Source organism: Gavialis gangeticus, unplaced genomic scaffold, assembly GCF_001723915.1.
Source record: "Gavialis gangeticus isolate Ggan-Ray unplaced genomic scaffold, GavGan_comp1, whole genome shotgun sequence".
In the NCBI taxonomy this organism is placed as follows: Eukaryota; Metazoa; Chordata; order Crocodylia; family Gavialidae; genus Gavialis; species Gavialis gangeticus.
In genome coordinates, this window is record NW_017729022.1 from 95,066,498 (window position 1) to 95,083,449 (window position 16,952).

A 16,952-nucleotide genomic window follows, 5' to 3' on the forward strand; every position below is an offset into this window, starting at 1 on the left:
GTGTACCAAGAGGGGTAGAAAGATTCTTATCTGGTTTGGGGAATTTAAAAGAAATTACCTGCCTGCTGCTCTCATACTGTGGCCTAAAAGGTGGGGATGCAACCACACCACTGAACCCCCTCTGGATTCCCTGCCCCCCCCAACATGGTACAATCTGTACACATGATTGATATGTAGAAAGTTCATCTGAAGCTAGGTCATACAAGTAGTTCCACACGTGCATCCTATTTTCTCTGAAGGCCAGTGCAAACTGGAGGGAGGCCACGGACTCGTGTCTTCCAAAAATATAGTATTTGATGTTATTAAAATATAAGTAAGAATGGGTCTGTTATTTGTCCTGCCCCACCTTCTTTTTACTTTACTTCAAAAATTGAAATTGTTCATTTTGGAAACAATGATGTTCCTAGAGAGGGGTCAGGAGGAGGCTATGATGAATCCAGTCCATCAATTGAACACTGTAGTGGAAGCAATATGTCCGCAGATCGAGTCAGCAGATCTGTGAATTCAGCAGCTTTTTACTCAGTAAAGTTATTCTGTCCTTATTGCACAGTGGAGACATATGACATAGGTTGCACTTAGTATGGGTAGACATCCGTAAAAACTGTGCAACAACTTGGGTGCAGAATGTGCAGTAGAGGTCCTCATTGTAGGTAAAAGGTTTTAACCATGGATAATAGAGGATCATCCTAAGCATGTGCATCATGGTTGGTAGTTTAGAGTATTTCCAGTGGTTTCATGAGATGTATCCCATGGGATACATGAAAATGCAGGATGACTAAATGACTAATGACTTTTAGTGCCTCAGTTTTTGAATGCCCAAATTTAGTTGAAAGGCCTTGTTTTCGAGAGGCAGACTTTCTAAAGATCAAGTCTTTTAAATGTCAGGTTGGGTAACCAAAAATGGAGACAGCTCAAGTCTCTTTAAAATAATTTAAACCATAGATATGTGGTTCTTCTACTGAAGGAAAAATCATACAAGCTTACATGTCTATCCTAAGCAGTACACTGAATAAGCACAGTTAAAGCATGTTAGTTTCTGTATCCAACAGCACACAAAGAAGCAAGGTGGCTAGCATCACTTCTGATTGCCTTTAATTCCCTAGCCCAAAAGACCAGGTATCCATTTACATCTGAGTTCCCCAGGGGTGGGGGCTTCAACAGGACCAAAGTTTAAATTCATGTCTCTGGATCGTTAGCCAGGCACTTCAATTGGTCGTTCACTTTATTCCTTGCAGAATATGAGTAGCTCAGATTAAAATCAGTGGGGAGTGATGTGGATTCTGCAGCAGCATGATGAGGACCCCACTGCTTCACACATGGCTGTAGAATCCTGAGGTATCACACCTAATACAAGACGCCAGCAAGTGCATCTGATGAACTCTGTTTATGTGCGTATGTTTCTCTGCAGGCATGTAGGTGGGAGAGTCTAGAAAACAGAATTTAGGTAGGATGTATAAAGTGCTAATCTGTTGGACTAAGTCAAACAGTCACAGAAAATACAGATTGTTTCTCTACATATAGACATTAGGTGATGTTCAGAAAAACTGGAGGTATGCAACTGAGTGTGGGTTTTGGTGGGGGATTTTTTGGTCTGACTTTTCTTAATATAATCTAAATTGGCTCAGGCAGCAGCACTCAAAATGAGATCATTAGAAACAAAATAAGTCCCAACAAAGGGCTGTTTAAAGTCACTGTTTGTTTTCAGACCCAGTTGACTGCCACTAAGAACCATTTCGTGCTCAATATGCCAAATCGTATGGACATGCTCCACATCACAGCAGCCCCACACATGGTTCAAGAGGCTGCTGGGCTTTTGAAACAGAGCTCTTTAACTGTGAAGTGGAAAATCAAAATAGGGGTAATTAGAATCAGAAATGCTAGATTTTTGAGGAGGAGCTATGTTGCGCTGCTCACTTCAGCTTCCCCTTACAACTTTTATTTACAATAGAGTTCACTTTCCTATCTCATGAATACCCATTTTCCATTATGTATTGTTTTTTGTTCTTAGAAATATTGCTTCATTTCTTTTCACTTCTCTTCTCTTCTTGTCATGATTGTTCTGACTGAATAAGTCCTTGCTTTAAAGTTACTATTTTTATTTACTTTAGACTCCATTCCTTATTACAAATGCTCCTTATTATATCACAATTCCATTTTGTAACACATGCCTTTCTTTTCCTGAGGAATGATTAGTTATGGTAAATTTCAGAAAGTTTGGGTAAATCCGTATTGGGTAAATACTATTCATTCCATCCTGGAAGAGCACACACCAACTGCAGATGCTTCCTCAGCATGACAAAGGGTGTTTGTGCCTGAAAGCTTGCAAAGAAGAATTTTCCCAACTATTTGAGTTGGTCTAATAGAAGATATAAGAATGACCCAAAGAACCTTGTCTGGATAAATCCCTAACATTTGGACACTTCTGTTCTCTCTTCAGAACTCTCTGTTATGAAGACTGCTGAAAATTCGATGGAATCAGACTATCTTGAGAGATGTTTTATTTTCTCTGGTTTGAATGAAAACTAGTTTTTGTCATGGTATATGGGTTTTTTGGCATATACACAACAGGTGCACAGAAATGTGAAAGTTAACTGAATTGTTTTGTTAATCTCTGAAATTGTTGGGAGTGGGTCCAAATGTTGAATGAAAATGCTTTTCTATGCCTTTTCTGTGCATGTTTTGTACAGGTGTTGTTCTTTCTTTATTTTGGATCTAATTGGAAATTGAAAAGACTGGACATCTTCATAAAGTCTTCATGCAAGCTTTAGATTCCAGTGTTCATAGAGTCAAGCATTTGAGATAGTTGTATAAACATCTGCATTTTAGATTCCTTTCCATTTGTGTGAATCTTAGGGTTTGTTTCTGATAAAGGACTGCTGCCACCACAGCTTTGCCAGCAGAACTAAACCAGCAAAACTGTTTAATAGCTATGTGGTAAATGAAGGCAGAAGGTATTTTTCTAGGGGCCTTGCTAAAGGACCTCCTCAATTGCAAATGCTTTTCCAGAAGAAGTTCTCTTCTATTAACACAGTAGCTTCCAGACTTAGTGAGCATGGAGGAGAGACACCAGGTTGCTGACTAAACTATGTCAGCCAGGGGTGACATCTTTTCACACTCTTAGCTGCTATAGCTATATTGGCAGAACTTTATAGAGTAGACCAAACCTTACAAAATTCTCTCACCAATACGATAACATCTGTAATCTTTCATGTTGATAATGAGTTTTAAAAGTCAGAAAATTTAGGTTTACAGCAAGCTTTTTATTTTATTTTGCTTTCTTGGGTATTGTTAAAAATAAATAGATCTTAACAGCTAAGTTGACAGTAGTTTGCATTGGGAGGCATTCCATCTTTTATAAGCTCTTGGAAAATGTATAGCTGGATGGGTATTTTTTTAAAGGAATTGCATTTCATTATGTGGTGTTCTTAGGTGAATTTTTATGTTTAAGGAGCCAGAATACAAGAGTGCTATATTAGTGTATTATTCTCACAACAAACAAGCACTGTTCTGTTGCTACCTGCTTGGCCATTGTTCCCAATTGTGTATGCTTTGCAGCGGTATTTGGATGGTTTCCTGCTCTCTGCCAGCACAAAAAAGGCATTTCTGTTACAATGGCCCCTAACCACACAATGACGGCATTAAGGATTTATTTGGAGGTTTCATTATTTTCTCCTCTTTTGTTCCTTCCAGGATGTCTTCCAAGCGACCAGCCTCTCCGTATGGGGAAGCAGATGGAGAGGTAGCCATGGTGACAAGCAGACAGAAAGTGGAAGAAGAGGAGAGTGACGGGCTCCCAGCCTTTCACCTTCCCTTGCATGTGAGTTTTCCCAACAAGCCTCACTCTGAGGAATTTCAGCCAGTTTCTCTGCTGAGTCAAGAGAATTGTGGCCATAGGACTCCCACTTCTCAGCACAACACAATGGTAGGTTCACTCATGGTCTATTGTGCTTACACTCATTCTTTGACTTCTGCGACTACAATAGCTTGGCATCCAGACCTGTCCTTTATACACTATACAGTTCATAGTTGCACATACAGAACATATTACAATAATGTGAAAACTCTGACCTTACTATGCTGATTTCTCCCCCCACTTTCAAAGATAAATCATTCTGTTAAGGTACATACTGCACTTCCATCACCTTATTTTGTCTAGATACAGTTAGGATGCTACAGTCTACTTCTAGTTATGTTAGTGTAAATCTAAAAGGTAACTTTTTGCTTAATAGTAAATAGATTCGAAGAACTGTAAGTGGTAGCAGTATTTGGGCTAGCATTTGGTATATCACCTATGATCTGAGGTTTATGTAGCATCTAGACCAGTGGTTCTCAGCCTTTTTAGGCTAATGGCACATTGCCATAACTTTGCTGAATTTAGTGGCACTGCATTTTCCAGGAGGTGCATGTGGGGCCAGGTCAAGAAGCAGCTGCAGCAGGAGATGATGCAGATGACTTAATAAATGATAACCTAGATAAGCATAATGCAGGCAGGAGCATCCCATCCTTTTAAGGATGCTGCAGCACCGGCACTGCCTCTGTACTAGGCCAAGTGAAAGTACCTATGTCTCTTGTTTCTGTGTGAGGCCAGACCAGGATGTGGCAGCAACAGGAGACAGGAGGGGGTGAAGATAAATCTAATACAGTCAGGAGCACCTCCTCCCATGGCAGCCACTTTCCAGTCCAGCCCTCCATGCTCTTCCTGGAAGGGAGGCATGCTGGCCACAGCATCTCTGTGTCATGGCACCCAGCTTCAGAGCCACTTACCTAGGCACATGAAAGGCAGAGGAGACTTAGCTTTGGATTCTGCTGATTTTAGAAGTTAGTGTGACACACTGATGCTTGTTCTTAGACCCCATAGTTATTTATTTGTGATTTTACTTATTTTGTAGGATCCGCAAGACCTGGATGCAAATCAAAATAATTATGTTGTCTTCATTCAAATTCCCATTTATACACATCATCAAATCATCCTATGCACTTTGGTCTACTTCATCTTAGTTACCAAGAAACCCAGTGTCCTGTTCTAGACAAATACTGCAGAATCACTGTTGTAAGATTATGTAATTTGGCCCATATCATACTACAGAATATAGTACCACATTTTTATAAAGATAGAAAAACAGGAGGTGGGCAGAAGTAGAAACACTGAAATTTAAGATGGAGGTACATTGGAAGCAGTCCATACTGCAAGGATAAAAATGCCTAAAATGCATAGGTATGCGTGTTAGTTCATAGCTTCAGGAAAGGTTGAATTCAGTCATAAATTCACTTTAAATATAGATAAGCACTGGACCATAGTTGAAGATTTTGCAAGTGAATGCTAAAATAAGTGACAGTTTATTGTTACAAAAGTCTGCAACAAATCCTTGAGGTTCTTTAAGCCCTTACAGCTCATTACACATTTGTAACAAGCTCTGTATTAAAAACCCTTAGAAATTTAAGTTATTGGACAAAGTTAGAGTATTCCCTGATGCTGCTTTCCTAGACACAATAACTTACTCATCTCTTTCCTTTCTCCCTTTGCCCAAGATACTCTAATACATAAGTTTACACTATAATGAATAAAGGTTGAATTATTAAATTTGATTTTGCTGTCTTACAATTTAAAAATGAATAAAGACCCTCATAAGGAAAATTACTGAGGGGGTACTTCTATTTCTCTTTAACGTTTTTTGCTTCAGATCCTCTACCACGCATTCTGTGCAGATGTCATTCATTAATGTGCAATTAAAATAAATGAAATATGAGTATAAATTGTTATAGATCTATGCTGTATTTTAATCAGGTTTGAGAGCCTTTTTTATCTGTCTTTTGGATATTAGTATGGGTTTTTAGTCTTGTCCAGCGTATAGCCTTCGTATAAGCACATTATTGAATGTAATAATGGTATGCACAGACGTACCTTTTAACTGTTTTACAAAGAGGAGAGAGCTGCTGGTTGGGAACACATTAACTGTTACAATCTATCTACTACCTCGGCATGATTCTGTAGATACAAATTAGCTATATTGCCCTAATGTTGACCCTGAGAGTAGGTACAGATATTCAGGGAGGTTAGATCAAGTTAAAAATGGTAACCTGATCTAAGGTAAACAGGGATGGGGAGGTTAGCAGGGAGGTTTGGGGGGGATCATGGGTGCAAGCAGCATCTGCAGGGGAGGCTGGGGGTGGGGGTTGGCAGGAGGACTAGTAGTATCCATGAGGGGGATTGGAGATCAGTCAGGGTTTGTGGGGGTAATGGGGGAGCAAGGGACATATGAGGTCCATAGGAGGATTTGGTAGGATCTGGCAGGGTTTGGCAGGATCATGGGAGCAAACAGGGTCTGCTTGGGGTTTGTTGGCTTCCAGGAAAGTTTGGCAGGATCAGGGAGGTTAGCAAGGACTGTATGGGGTGTGGAAGGATGTGGGAGGTTCTCTTCCCCCCTGGACCAGGGCCTTTGTTTGTCCAGGGGGGATATCCAGGGGTCAAAAAAAGCCACGGGGAAAAAAAAAAGCAGAGCAGTGCACGCATGGGCAGTGTTCTCTTGCAGTGCAGAGAACATCTGAATATGTACTATGTGGTGCCACAGATGTGTTTGCAGCACCACATACCACATGGCTGTGCTCATCTGGATATGGCCGTGCAGGCATAACAGCTGCAGTGTACAGTTTATATTGATATTCTTTGATGTCCAACAATTGTTATATCTGTCTATACCTTATAGCTGCAGACTTAAATTTTAAGATATAATGATTGACGTCAATGGCAAAACTTCACTGATTTCAGTGGTGCAAGACCCAGCCCTATGTAAATAAATATCCCTTGTCTTTTATGAAGCCCAGCATATGTATTTTACGTTGCTGAACCATTTACACATTTAACTCTAGTTTGATTGACTAATTTGTATTTTTATTTACTCATAGGTTTTAAGGCCTGAAGGTTACAGATGGTCATTTAGTGTGACTTCCTACGCAACACAGGAAGTACCAAAACAGTGTATTGTATCTGCTGTCAGTACAATATATTGAACATTTTAGACCCTTCAGCTGTTTGGCACTGTAGTGATAGTGTCTGCATTTAATACTTTTTTTTTCTTTTTTTCAGGGGGTGGTTGTGTTGATGCAGGGTCTTTTTGCCTTGTTATATACATGGAAATAGTGCTAGTTTCTGTGGTACATGCAATATCGCTATAAAGTGCCTCCTGGAATGAAGAGTGTCTTGAGAAAATAATTTTACAGATAGGTAAGAGAAGATTCAGTCTGTGGATTTCGAAAAGGAAGGAAGTGATCAGTGGAAATGAGAAAATTACATGCATTTCCCCCTCCTCTCATGTGTTTATATATATCCTTGGGATAAAGAATAAGCATAGGCTTTTATAACTTCTAGGTTGCTTTAATTTGAGTGATCAGCACTTGCTTGATTCATGCCCGAGGAGTATACTCACCTTGGCAGCATTAAAGCAGTCATTTTTTCACTGGTTTAACTGTCCTTGTACGAGATGGTATTGTATCTTGAAAGTAAAGCCTGGGGGGGGGCATTGTATGTGCACACGTGTGTGTGTGCACATGCACCCAGCCACATACAAAGAGTAGTTCAGTGTTTGTATTGGCAGAGCTGCAGCAGCCTAGGTCTTCTTAATAACTCATTAGCTATACTATGTTGACCAAATGATTCTTCAAGTAATCCTAGGTTTCTTGTTTTTTTTAGCTGTAGGATGGTCTTAAAAGGATTCACATTCACAGATATCTGCAGTACACTGTAAAGCACAAACAGACCAACCCTGGCAAGGCATTCAACAGGTCTAAACCTAGGTTCTATAGCTTTCTATTATTCTAGGTGCTGGGCATCTTTATCTGAGTCAAAGTAAAATAAGCAGGCATCAAAACAATGTTCAAAATCTTGGTGGCCTGAAAAAAAATGTTTTTTTTCTCCAATCAGTCAGTACAACCGAAAACTGTAAGAAATGAGTTATTAAGGAAGAACTCATTTTACAGTGCTAAACAGGAAAACTCACCTGGGGTAACGTGGAAATTGGTTAGGGTAGAAACTATCCTATCAAAAGACTAGAGACAAACTGTTAGCCCTCGCATGTGTAGAGGAGTGGTTCCCAGTCTGTGGTATGTGTACCTCCAGTGCTATGCAGACAACCTGTCAGTGATACACGTTAACAGATTGATTATAATTATTTAATATGATAAAAATATGCTGATGGTATTTAAGGTTAAACTGAAAAATTTTAAAGTTGTATTGTTTTAAACAAAATTAAACAATTTTAAGGTTGTATTGTTTTAAACTGGTTGTGCACAATCTGTCAGAGTTTGGGAACTGCTGGTGTAGGGGACATTCCTTTGTATAACAGGCCAGGAAGTGGCCTCAGTTGAAATTTGCTACAAGTTTACAGCAAAAATTGCTGTGTTGTATTTTGGATTACTCTTAATAGCGGTGCCCTATAATGTTAGCCATTGGCTTCTGAGCCCTGGGTTTCTTTAGCAGGGAGGGGAACTTGGGAGTGGGAGAGGGCACTGAGGGAGAAGGAGGGCTGAAAAATAATTGATCTGCTTTATCTGGACTTAAAACATGTAGAAAGAGGGAATTAGCCATGTTAGCCTGAAATCAGGTAGAAGGCAAGGTTAGAGGTGCACCTTATAGAGTAACTGAGTCAGAGATTCGTAACTTTTTTGTGAGCAAGAGCTCATTCCATGAGATTCTATGGCATAGAAAGTACCCTTTAGCCATCTTCCAAGAGTATTAATGGCACCAATGTCTGGCAATGTAGGTTGCTGCTTACAAAATTTCTTGCCTTTCTGAACCTGTTAGTCTTTTAGATGCTGCCCTGCCAGGCCTTCTACCTGACTTTAGACTAACAGAGCTAACCATCTCTGACACCAGTGTAATGGAAGCAGTCTTCCTAACAAACAGTGTGGCACAGTAGCTGATATGACACTGTAGATGGTCATTCTCCATAACGTGGTGACTCTTTTGTGATGATGGAATGCCATAAAAAACTAGATGAGATCTAAAGTAAAATAAACTGTGGCCACTTCTACATGTGCCCTTAATGGCAGACAGTACTATCTTACTCTGGGGTCATTTACTGTGATTAAATGCACGTATAGATGCTGACCATGGGTCTAAACTGTGCCCAATCAGCCCAGCCAGCCAGGGGCCAGAATCCTTCCTGCCATCTAGTCACATGGCTCCTCACTTTCAGCACCCTGGTGCCCTGGCCAGCACCCAGAGCCTGGGGCTGAATAGCCCTAGCATAAACTGCTCTGCCTCAACTCACATTGCTGCTGTCCTGGGCGCACATGTAGATGCTTTGCTGTGGCTCAAACCACTCTGAAGTTTATTGCTTTAAATGAATTGCATGTGTAGATGCACCCAGAATCTAATACCAAGTGTCATAAAAAGATCACTTGGCCAGATAAGGTTGCTTGCACCACTGTCTTTGTCCTGTTCCAGTTTGGGTAACGACACTTGTCAGCCTATGTTCTCCCTGAAGTTTCAGTTGGATTTAATATTCATCTTCAGTTTTGACTTAAATTGGTTAAAATGTTACTGTGTGTTTTTGAATTTGTGTAGTGTTCTGCATTTGAGTGTTAAATGCATAATAAAATAGTTTGAGGAGCTTTGCTGTCCGAAACACTATCATTTCATTTCAACATCCATTTCACCATTTCAAAGGGACAGTATTTCATTTTGTCATTTTGTTTAATTTTGAAGCACTGTTCTGTTTCGTTTTGTTGAAACTTCCTCTGTTTTGACATGTTTCGCCTTTTCGCCCATAGGCTATAATGGGGAATCATGAAAATGCCTAAAACATTGTCTTTTGTTTTCTGCTTTGGATGAAATTTACAGGGATGATAGCCCTTTCTGAGGGCATGAAGCCTGCCAAGTTTCAAGGAGATAGGTGCAGAGGTTTCTTGGAAACTGCACCTCAAACTGTTCAAAGCAAAAATTGTGACACTTGCTGGCAGCGTCAGCCTCCTGTCATCTGGCGCGCAGTTCCAGGGGCTTACACCCCTGAGAGGGCTGCGGGGCTGTGCCGGACTCCTCCCGGGGGTGCAGGCCCCCAGATCTGCATCAAATGACAGGAGGCTACCGTTGCTGCCTGGGACCAGTGCTGGGCGCAGCCTGCACCCAGCACCGGGGAAGACTGATGCTGCCGCTGGCCTCAGGCAGTGAAGTCTCCTGTTATCTAGGCACAGATCTGGGAGCCTGGACCCCTGGGAGGGCTGCAGGCTGTGCTGACCTCCTCTTGGGGGTGCGGGCTCCCAGATCGGTGCCGGATGACAGGAGGTTGTCACTGCCACCTGGGACTGGCGCTGGGTGCAGCCTGGGCTCCATGGAGCTGGGCAGGAGCTGGAGTGCAGTCCCGGGCTGAGCTGCCAGGCTGAGCTCCGTGGGGCTGCAGAGCCTCTTGGAGCACAGCCCGGTGGTGGAAGGCAGAGAGAGCCAGGGCTGCACTCCCTGCCGGGCTGAACTATATGGGTCTGGAGAGCCACTCAGAGCGCAGCCTCGCTCACCCCTGCCTCCCACCACTGGGCTGTTTAAAAATTGAAACATTTCAAAACTTTCAAAATGTTTTGAGTGCCCACATTTTGTTTCAAAACTGTTTTGATGCTTTTTGTTTCATTTAGATTTCTCTGTTTCAAGCTCGAAAGGCGTCGAAACTTGGTGAAATTTCACACAGCCCTAATGATGATGATAATCTACCCATTGTTTTCTCCTACTCTTCTGTTTCCCCAAAATAAGGGAATCGGCAATTTCACAGTTGTATTTTTTCTTTTTTATTGTTTTGACCCACACTTTGCTAGCAGTACAGTGTTCATATGTATATCTTGAATATTCTGGGACAAAGTAATTTGTAACCAGATCGCTTGAGCTGCTGCTTAGAAGTTGTGGGGAGGATGAAAAGATGCTGGCATATAGCTTTCTTAAAAAGTCCAAATAGGACTAATTACACTGAGCTAAAGAATGATTTAAAAAAAAAATTGGTTTCAGAAAATTTAAAATTTCCAGTGTACCTTTTTTCATCAGGCTTTAGGATAAGTTTTTGTGATAATATAATACACAGTGTTGTGAACACCAGTGTAGTCATTGTGCCAGCTCTAATAATGAGAATTTCATTGTTTGGACAGAGCAGTCTCTTACACTCTAGACAAAAGTGTAATTACTTTTGAACGATGTGGAATGTGCTCAGTTTAATAGCATGGAGAATAGATTCACAAAGATTCAGATAAAGCTAGCTTGGAAGCCATATGTGCAATGTGGCGGTATGAAATTGTTAGTAAGCACCATAATTACACACACACACATACACACATACAATTTCACAGTTTAAGCTATAACCCTTTGTTTCTGTAAGAGCTAGAAAGGCTTCTCTGAACAAGGCCAGTTCAATTAAAGCAAAAAATGGTGATAAGTTTGCATTTGCTTGTGGTTTTTTTCCCTCCTCCTTTTTATGGTAAATTGATATTTATCATATGATGAAATTACATTGTTACAAACATTGCATTATAAATATCATGACAAATAGCACATGAAAGCTGTTTCCATAGATATAATTCCAGGCTTGTATCTGAGTCTGATCTTTTCAGTCTTTATACTTGCATTGTTTCAGAGAATTACCCCCAGGGCTGTCAGAAAATGGGGACAAGTGAAGACGAATCAGTTAGGGCCCATCGAGCATCTGGAGAAGTTATAAAGTAAAGCACTTTGTCCTGATCCTAAACAATTCCATTTAATCCAGTGGGGCTAATAGCAAGAGTGTTGGGGAAAGCTTTGATGCATCTGGTATCTGCAGGACACAGAGGTGGTTGTATTTAAGTACTAACACCTGTCTGTCCTCGTTGTTATAAATTGCATTTCACTGGCTGCTCCATTGGTTCCTATAAGTGTTATTTATAGCATTTGCACAGCGCTTTACAAATGTAAGCTAATTAATTGTCAGAACACCTCTGAGAGGAGGTAGGTAAACCAGATAAAATATCTTCCTTCTTCAGATGAGGAAACTAGGGCAGAGACTAAGGTCACAGAGGGATATAGTGGTATGTTGGTGGCACACAGGATTTTCTTGCTTTTTTGTGCTTGGTCCACTAGCCTATGTTGTCTCTTACTCTGTTAGCTGTCATTACTGTGGCCAAATTAATCATATAGTAGGTATATTGTTCAAACTAAAATAATCAGGCTAATGGGCAGAAATGCTGCAGAAGTCTGAGGCGACCCACTACTGGAACCATCTTTATTCTCACAGCTGCAAATTCCTTCAGTTAGGAAATTTATGGCTATGGTTTGGTGAAGCTTCAAACAGTCCTAGTCTGTTTTTAGGAGACAATAGCTCCCTATTATGCGGGGCTTAGCACCGTTAACAGCTTGTAACTATAACTTTCAATCAGAAAAGCTAGAAATTTACTTACATTCCTATACACACATATGTACACCTCTCTACACACACACACACACACACACACACACACACACACACACATATCTATATACATATATGCATTCATATATACATGCATTTATAAGTTAGCAGAATTTCAGTGAGAAGTGGCTTCACTTTTCATGGGCTACAAAGCTGGTGATGCATGTGTGCTGGGGTGGAAGTGGCAGGTGGTAGTTGAGGAGTACCTTAATGTGTAACAGTCACTTTTATTTTAAATGGATCCATTTGAATTCAGTTAAGCAGAAAATAATCACCTGAAAAGTAAACACTTTTGTTTTATAGAAGAGCTGGGAACTACATTGTGTCTATTGTTTGCCACTGTGTAAATACCTAGGGACTGGTTCCGGGACCTTATACGAGAAATACCGTAGTTTAAACTTCTCATGTAAATATTAGCACACACCTATTTCATTTCAACAGTTGAAAAATTAAGCAGAAAGTAATTAGTTTAAAATTTGTAGTCCCCTATTGAGTAATAAATGCCTTTGAATAATAAGTGTACTACTTCAGAGATGCAACTTTTCTGAAAAAGCAGTAGTCCACTCTCTCATCATAGTATCATAGCACTTAGGGTCAGAAGGGACCTAAACAGATCATCAGGTCTGACCCCCTGCCCCAGGCAGGAACGGGTGCCAGGAACATATCACTGCAGCCAAATATCTGTCCAGCCTCCTCTTGAAGATCCCCAAGGTAGGAGAGAGTACTACGTCACTTGGAAGCCCGGAGCTCCAGAGCCTGGCAGCCCTAACTCTGTAAAGTGATGTCTCCTGATGTCCAGCCTGAACCTTCTCTCTAACAATTTGTGGCCATTATTCCTAGTAACCCTGGGTGGTATCCAGGGGAACAGAGCCTCCCTCAATTCCCACTGGTCTCTACCTGTTGAGTTTGTAAACGGCCACCAGATCCCCTCTCAGCCTTCTCTTGTGGAGGCTGAATAGGTTCAGGCCTCTTCATAGGGCCTGCCCTGCTGCCCCTTGACCATGCGAGTAGCCCTCCTCTGGACCCTTTCAATGCTAGCCACATCCCTCTTGAAGTGTGGCACCCAGAACTGGACACAGAACTCCAGCTGTGGCCTGAACAATGCTGCATAGAGGGGAAGGATCACCTCTCTGGACCTGCTTGTGATGCATCTGTAGATGCACAACAAGGTGCAGTTAGTCTTACTGACTGCTTCCTCGCATTGGCAGCTCATGTTCATCCTGGAGTCAGCAATGACTCCAAGATCCCTTTCTGCCACTGTGTTGACAAGAAGGGTGTTCCCCAGCCTATAGGTGTGTTGCTGGTTCCTTCTCCCTAGATACAGTACCTTGCATTTGTTGCTGTTGAATTCCATCCTATTCTCATATGCCCCACCTTTGTAATTTGTCTAGATCTAACTGAATTCTGTCCCCCCTCCAGCGTGCCCACCTCGCCCCACAACTTGGTATCATCAGCGAATTTGGACAGTGTGCATTCCACACCCATATCCAGATTGCTGATACTGTGTGTTGAACCGTACAGGCCCCAGGACAAAGCCCTGGGGAACTCCACTGCCCACATCTGTCCAGGTCGAAAACAACCCGTCCACCACCACTCTCTGGGTGAGACCATCTAGCCAATTTGCCACCCATCTGACTGTGTAGGCATCAACGCCACAGTCACCAAGTTTTTTTAAGAGAATGTAGTGGGAAACCATGTCAGAGGCCTTCTTAAAGTCCAGGAAGATGACATCCACCCCGACACCCTCATCCAGGGACTTTATGACCTGATCATAAAAAGAAACCAGGTTAGTCAGGCAGGACCTGCCCTCAATGAGCCCGTGTTGGTTGCCCCTGAGCATTACCTCCCCTGCTGGGCCCTTGGAAATGTGCTCCTTGATAATTTTCTCAAAGGTCTTCCCAAGGACCGAGATAAGACTGACTGGCCTATAATTGCCGGGGTCCTCTTTTCTCCGCTTCTTGTAAATGGCGACCACATTGGACCTTTTCCAATCCTCTGGTAACTGGCCAGTGCCCCACAAGTGCTCATAGAGCTGTGCTAGGGGCCACGCTATGACCCCTGCCAATTCCCTCAGCACCCTTGGGTGAAGAACATCTGGACCTACCGATTTAAACACGTCCAGCCCCTCCAAAAGTTCCTTAATTAGGTCATTCCTGACCCTAGGCATGGTGGTGCCTCCCCTGGGTCTGTCCACAATTCTAGTGGGGGAGATGTCTCGGTCCCTGTTCAGGAATACGAAGGCAAAGAATTCATTAAAGAGGTCAGCTTTTTCATTTGCCGCAATCACTAGATTCCCAAGCCTATCCTGTAGGGGCCCCACATTACCCGGTGCCTTCTTCTTACTTCCTATGTATTTGAAAAAGGACTTTTTATTATCCTTAATTCTGGTCGCTAGCCCTAGCTCCATCTCTGCCTTGGCTCCATCTCAGCCTCCCTGCAGTTCTGAGCGACGGACGTGTAATCCTCCTTGGTGATATCCCTTTGCTTCCACTGTTTGTACGCCTCCTTTTTTGCCCTCAGGCATCTCTGGATGCCTTTGCTGAGCCATGGGGGCTTCTTAGCACTTCTGCCCCCCTTAGTGTGCATTGGGACTTACTCCCTTTGAGCTCAGAGGATCGTCTCCTTGAGGAACAATCACCCGTCTTGGACTCCCATCTCCTTGAAGCCCGAGACCCCAATGACTCTCCTACTAACCTTCTTAGCTTACAGAAGTTGGCCCTCCTGAAGTCGAGAACCTCTGCGTTGCTGCTTCTTTTCACCACCCTGCGCTGAATAGTAAATTTGAGCAGGTGATGATCACTATTGCCCAGGTGGTTGAGTACTCACAGACCCCTCACCAGGTCATCACCTGTGGCAAGGACCAAGTCCAGCAAGATACTGTGCACCTCCTGGGTTAGGTGGAGGTCCTGTATCCTGGCTAGGAACCTATGTGAGCAGTCAGACCTGGCTGACTGCTCCTCCCAGGAGATGTCTAGGTAGTTTAGGTCACCCATGACAACCACATCCCTTGACTTTACTGCCTCCATGAGCTGACCTGAGAATTCCAGGTCCAGCTCATCCCCCTGGTGAGGTGGTCTGTAGTAAATGCCCATTATCAAGTCCCTTTCTTTATGCCCCCCTTGCATTCTTACCCAGAGTGCCTCATTTTGTCCCTCCTCTGACCCCATCCTGGTCATGGAGGAAGTGTATTGCTTTTTGACATATAGTGCTACACCCCCCTCCCCTTCCCTGCTCTGTCTCTCCTGTAAAGCCTGTATCCCTTGATGTCCACTGCCCAGTCATGGGTAGAATCTCACCAGGTTTCCATGAGCCCCACCAGGTCTGGATTTTTGCTAGCTAGCAGGAGGGCGAATTCCTCTTGCTTATTCCCCATGCTTCAAGCATTTGTGTAGAGGCATTTGAGGCCTCCTGTAGGTTCCTGTGCTGTCCCCTTGTTCCTAAGCCTGCCCTGGCCCCTGTCACTTACCTGGGTATTACCTGTGCATGTCACCTGGCTTGACAGCAAAGTGTTCTCATGTTTCTCTGTATCCACGTCCCTCAGCAAACCTAGTTTAAAGCTCACCGTAGGAGATCAGTGAACCTGAAAGGTTGGCTCTCATCTGAATGACTAACTGTAGGTGTAGAGAACATCCCTAATTAATGTGTCTCATGCTTAACCTCCCATCCTGGACTAATTCATTCAGTGGTGGTCAAGCTAGGGCAACACATGACGTCCCTCAATAACCTAGATCATGCCAAAGCCAAGACATACTATCGGGTATACCTTCTCATGGCAATGGTAACAGACCTATAGCACATCACTGCACCATTTAACAGTCCAGCATAAGGGGCTTCTGGCCTAAATGCACAATGTAACTGGAGTAGGTTTTTGTAGCACAATTACTCCTTTCCATCAGAACTCAACAGTGGTTATAAATACCAGAACATTTTTAAATGTAAATCCACTGCCTATGGCATCCTGCAAGAATATATTAGCCTTTAATAATAGCATGGCTTCAGAAAGAGATAGTGACACATGGGTTTTACTGCCAGTGCTACCTGTGTCAGCTGTATATCTATTTTCCAAGATACAGCTAGTCCTATCTCATTGATTAGAGGAGATCTACATTTAGAATAGTTGCTTCAGATGAACTCTGGAGAACTCTGTAGTGCTTCTGATCAAAAATGGGATAATACTCTTACGAAACGTCTGGGAATACAGACATGCTAGTCTATCAACCAATCTCATCTAAGCTTCTGTTTGTGTCATCATTATAGCTGGACTATTAAATAATGCCAGTTGTAAAATATGCTGAACTGCACCTTATTCTTATAGGATATTTCTCCTTATTTTTCCAAAGGATGCTGTAAAGGATGCATGGATATTCTCAATGGAAGCACCATCAGTTACAGAATTCCTGTGAACCAACAGATATTTGCTGTTGGGTTCAGGGAGTTGGGTTGAGGGAATTGAGCTCCAGTTTGGACTGGCTGCAAGTACTGTCCCCTAGCCCTACCCCTGCCTTCCCAGCTCTGGTGCTGTCTTCAGAATGGGGGGGGGGG

General features: G+C 42.6%; 1 protein-coding gene across 12 annotated transcripts in view; it reads left to right on the top strand.

Annotated features, from left to right (window-relative positions):
- Positions 1 to 16,952, top strand: part of SOX5 (SRY-box 5) — a 671,039-nt gene that overhangs the window by 255,829 nt on the left and 398,258 nt on the right. For 9 of the 12 annotated variants that reach the window (XM_019515645.1, XM_019515646.1, XM_019515641.1 and 6 more), the window contains one exon: positions 3,691 to 3,922. In XM_019515645.1, coding sequence (XP_019371190.1) covers positions 3,692 to 3,922 — 231 coding nt within the window. In that variant the 5' untranslated portion in view covers position 3,691. The remainder of the gene's footprint in view (positions 1 to 3,690; positions 3,923 to 16,952) is intronic. The other 3 variants (XM_019515642.1, XM_019515643.1, XM_019515644.1) reach the window with 1 other exon arrangement.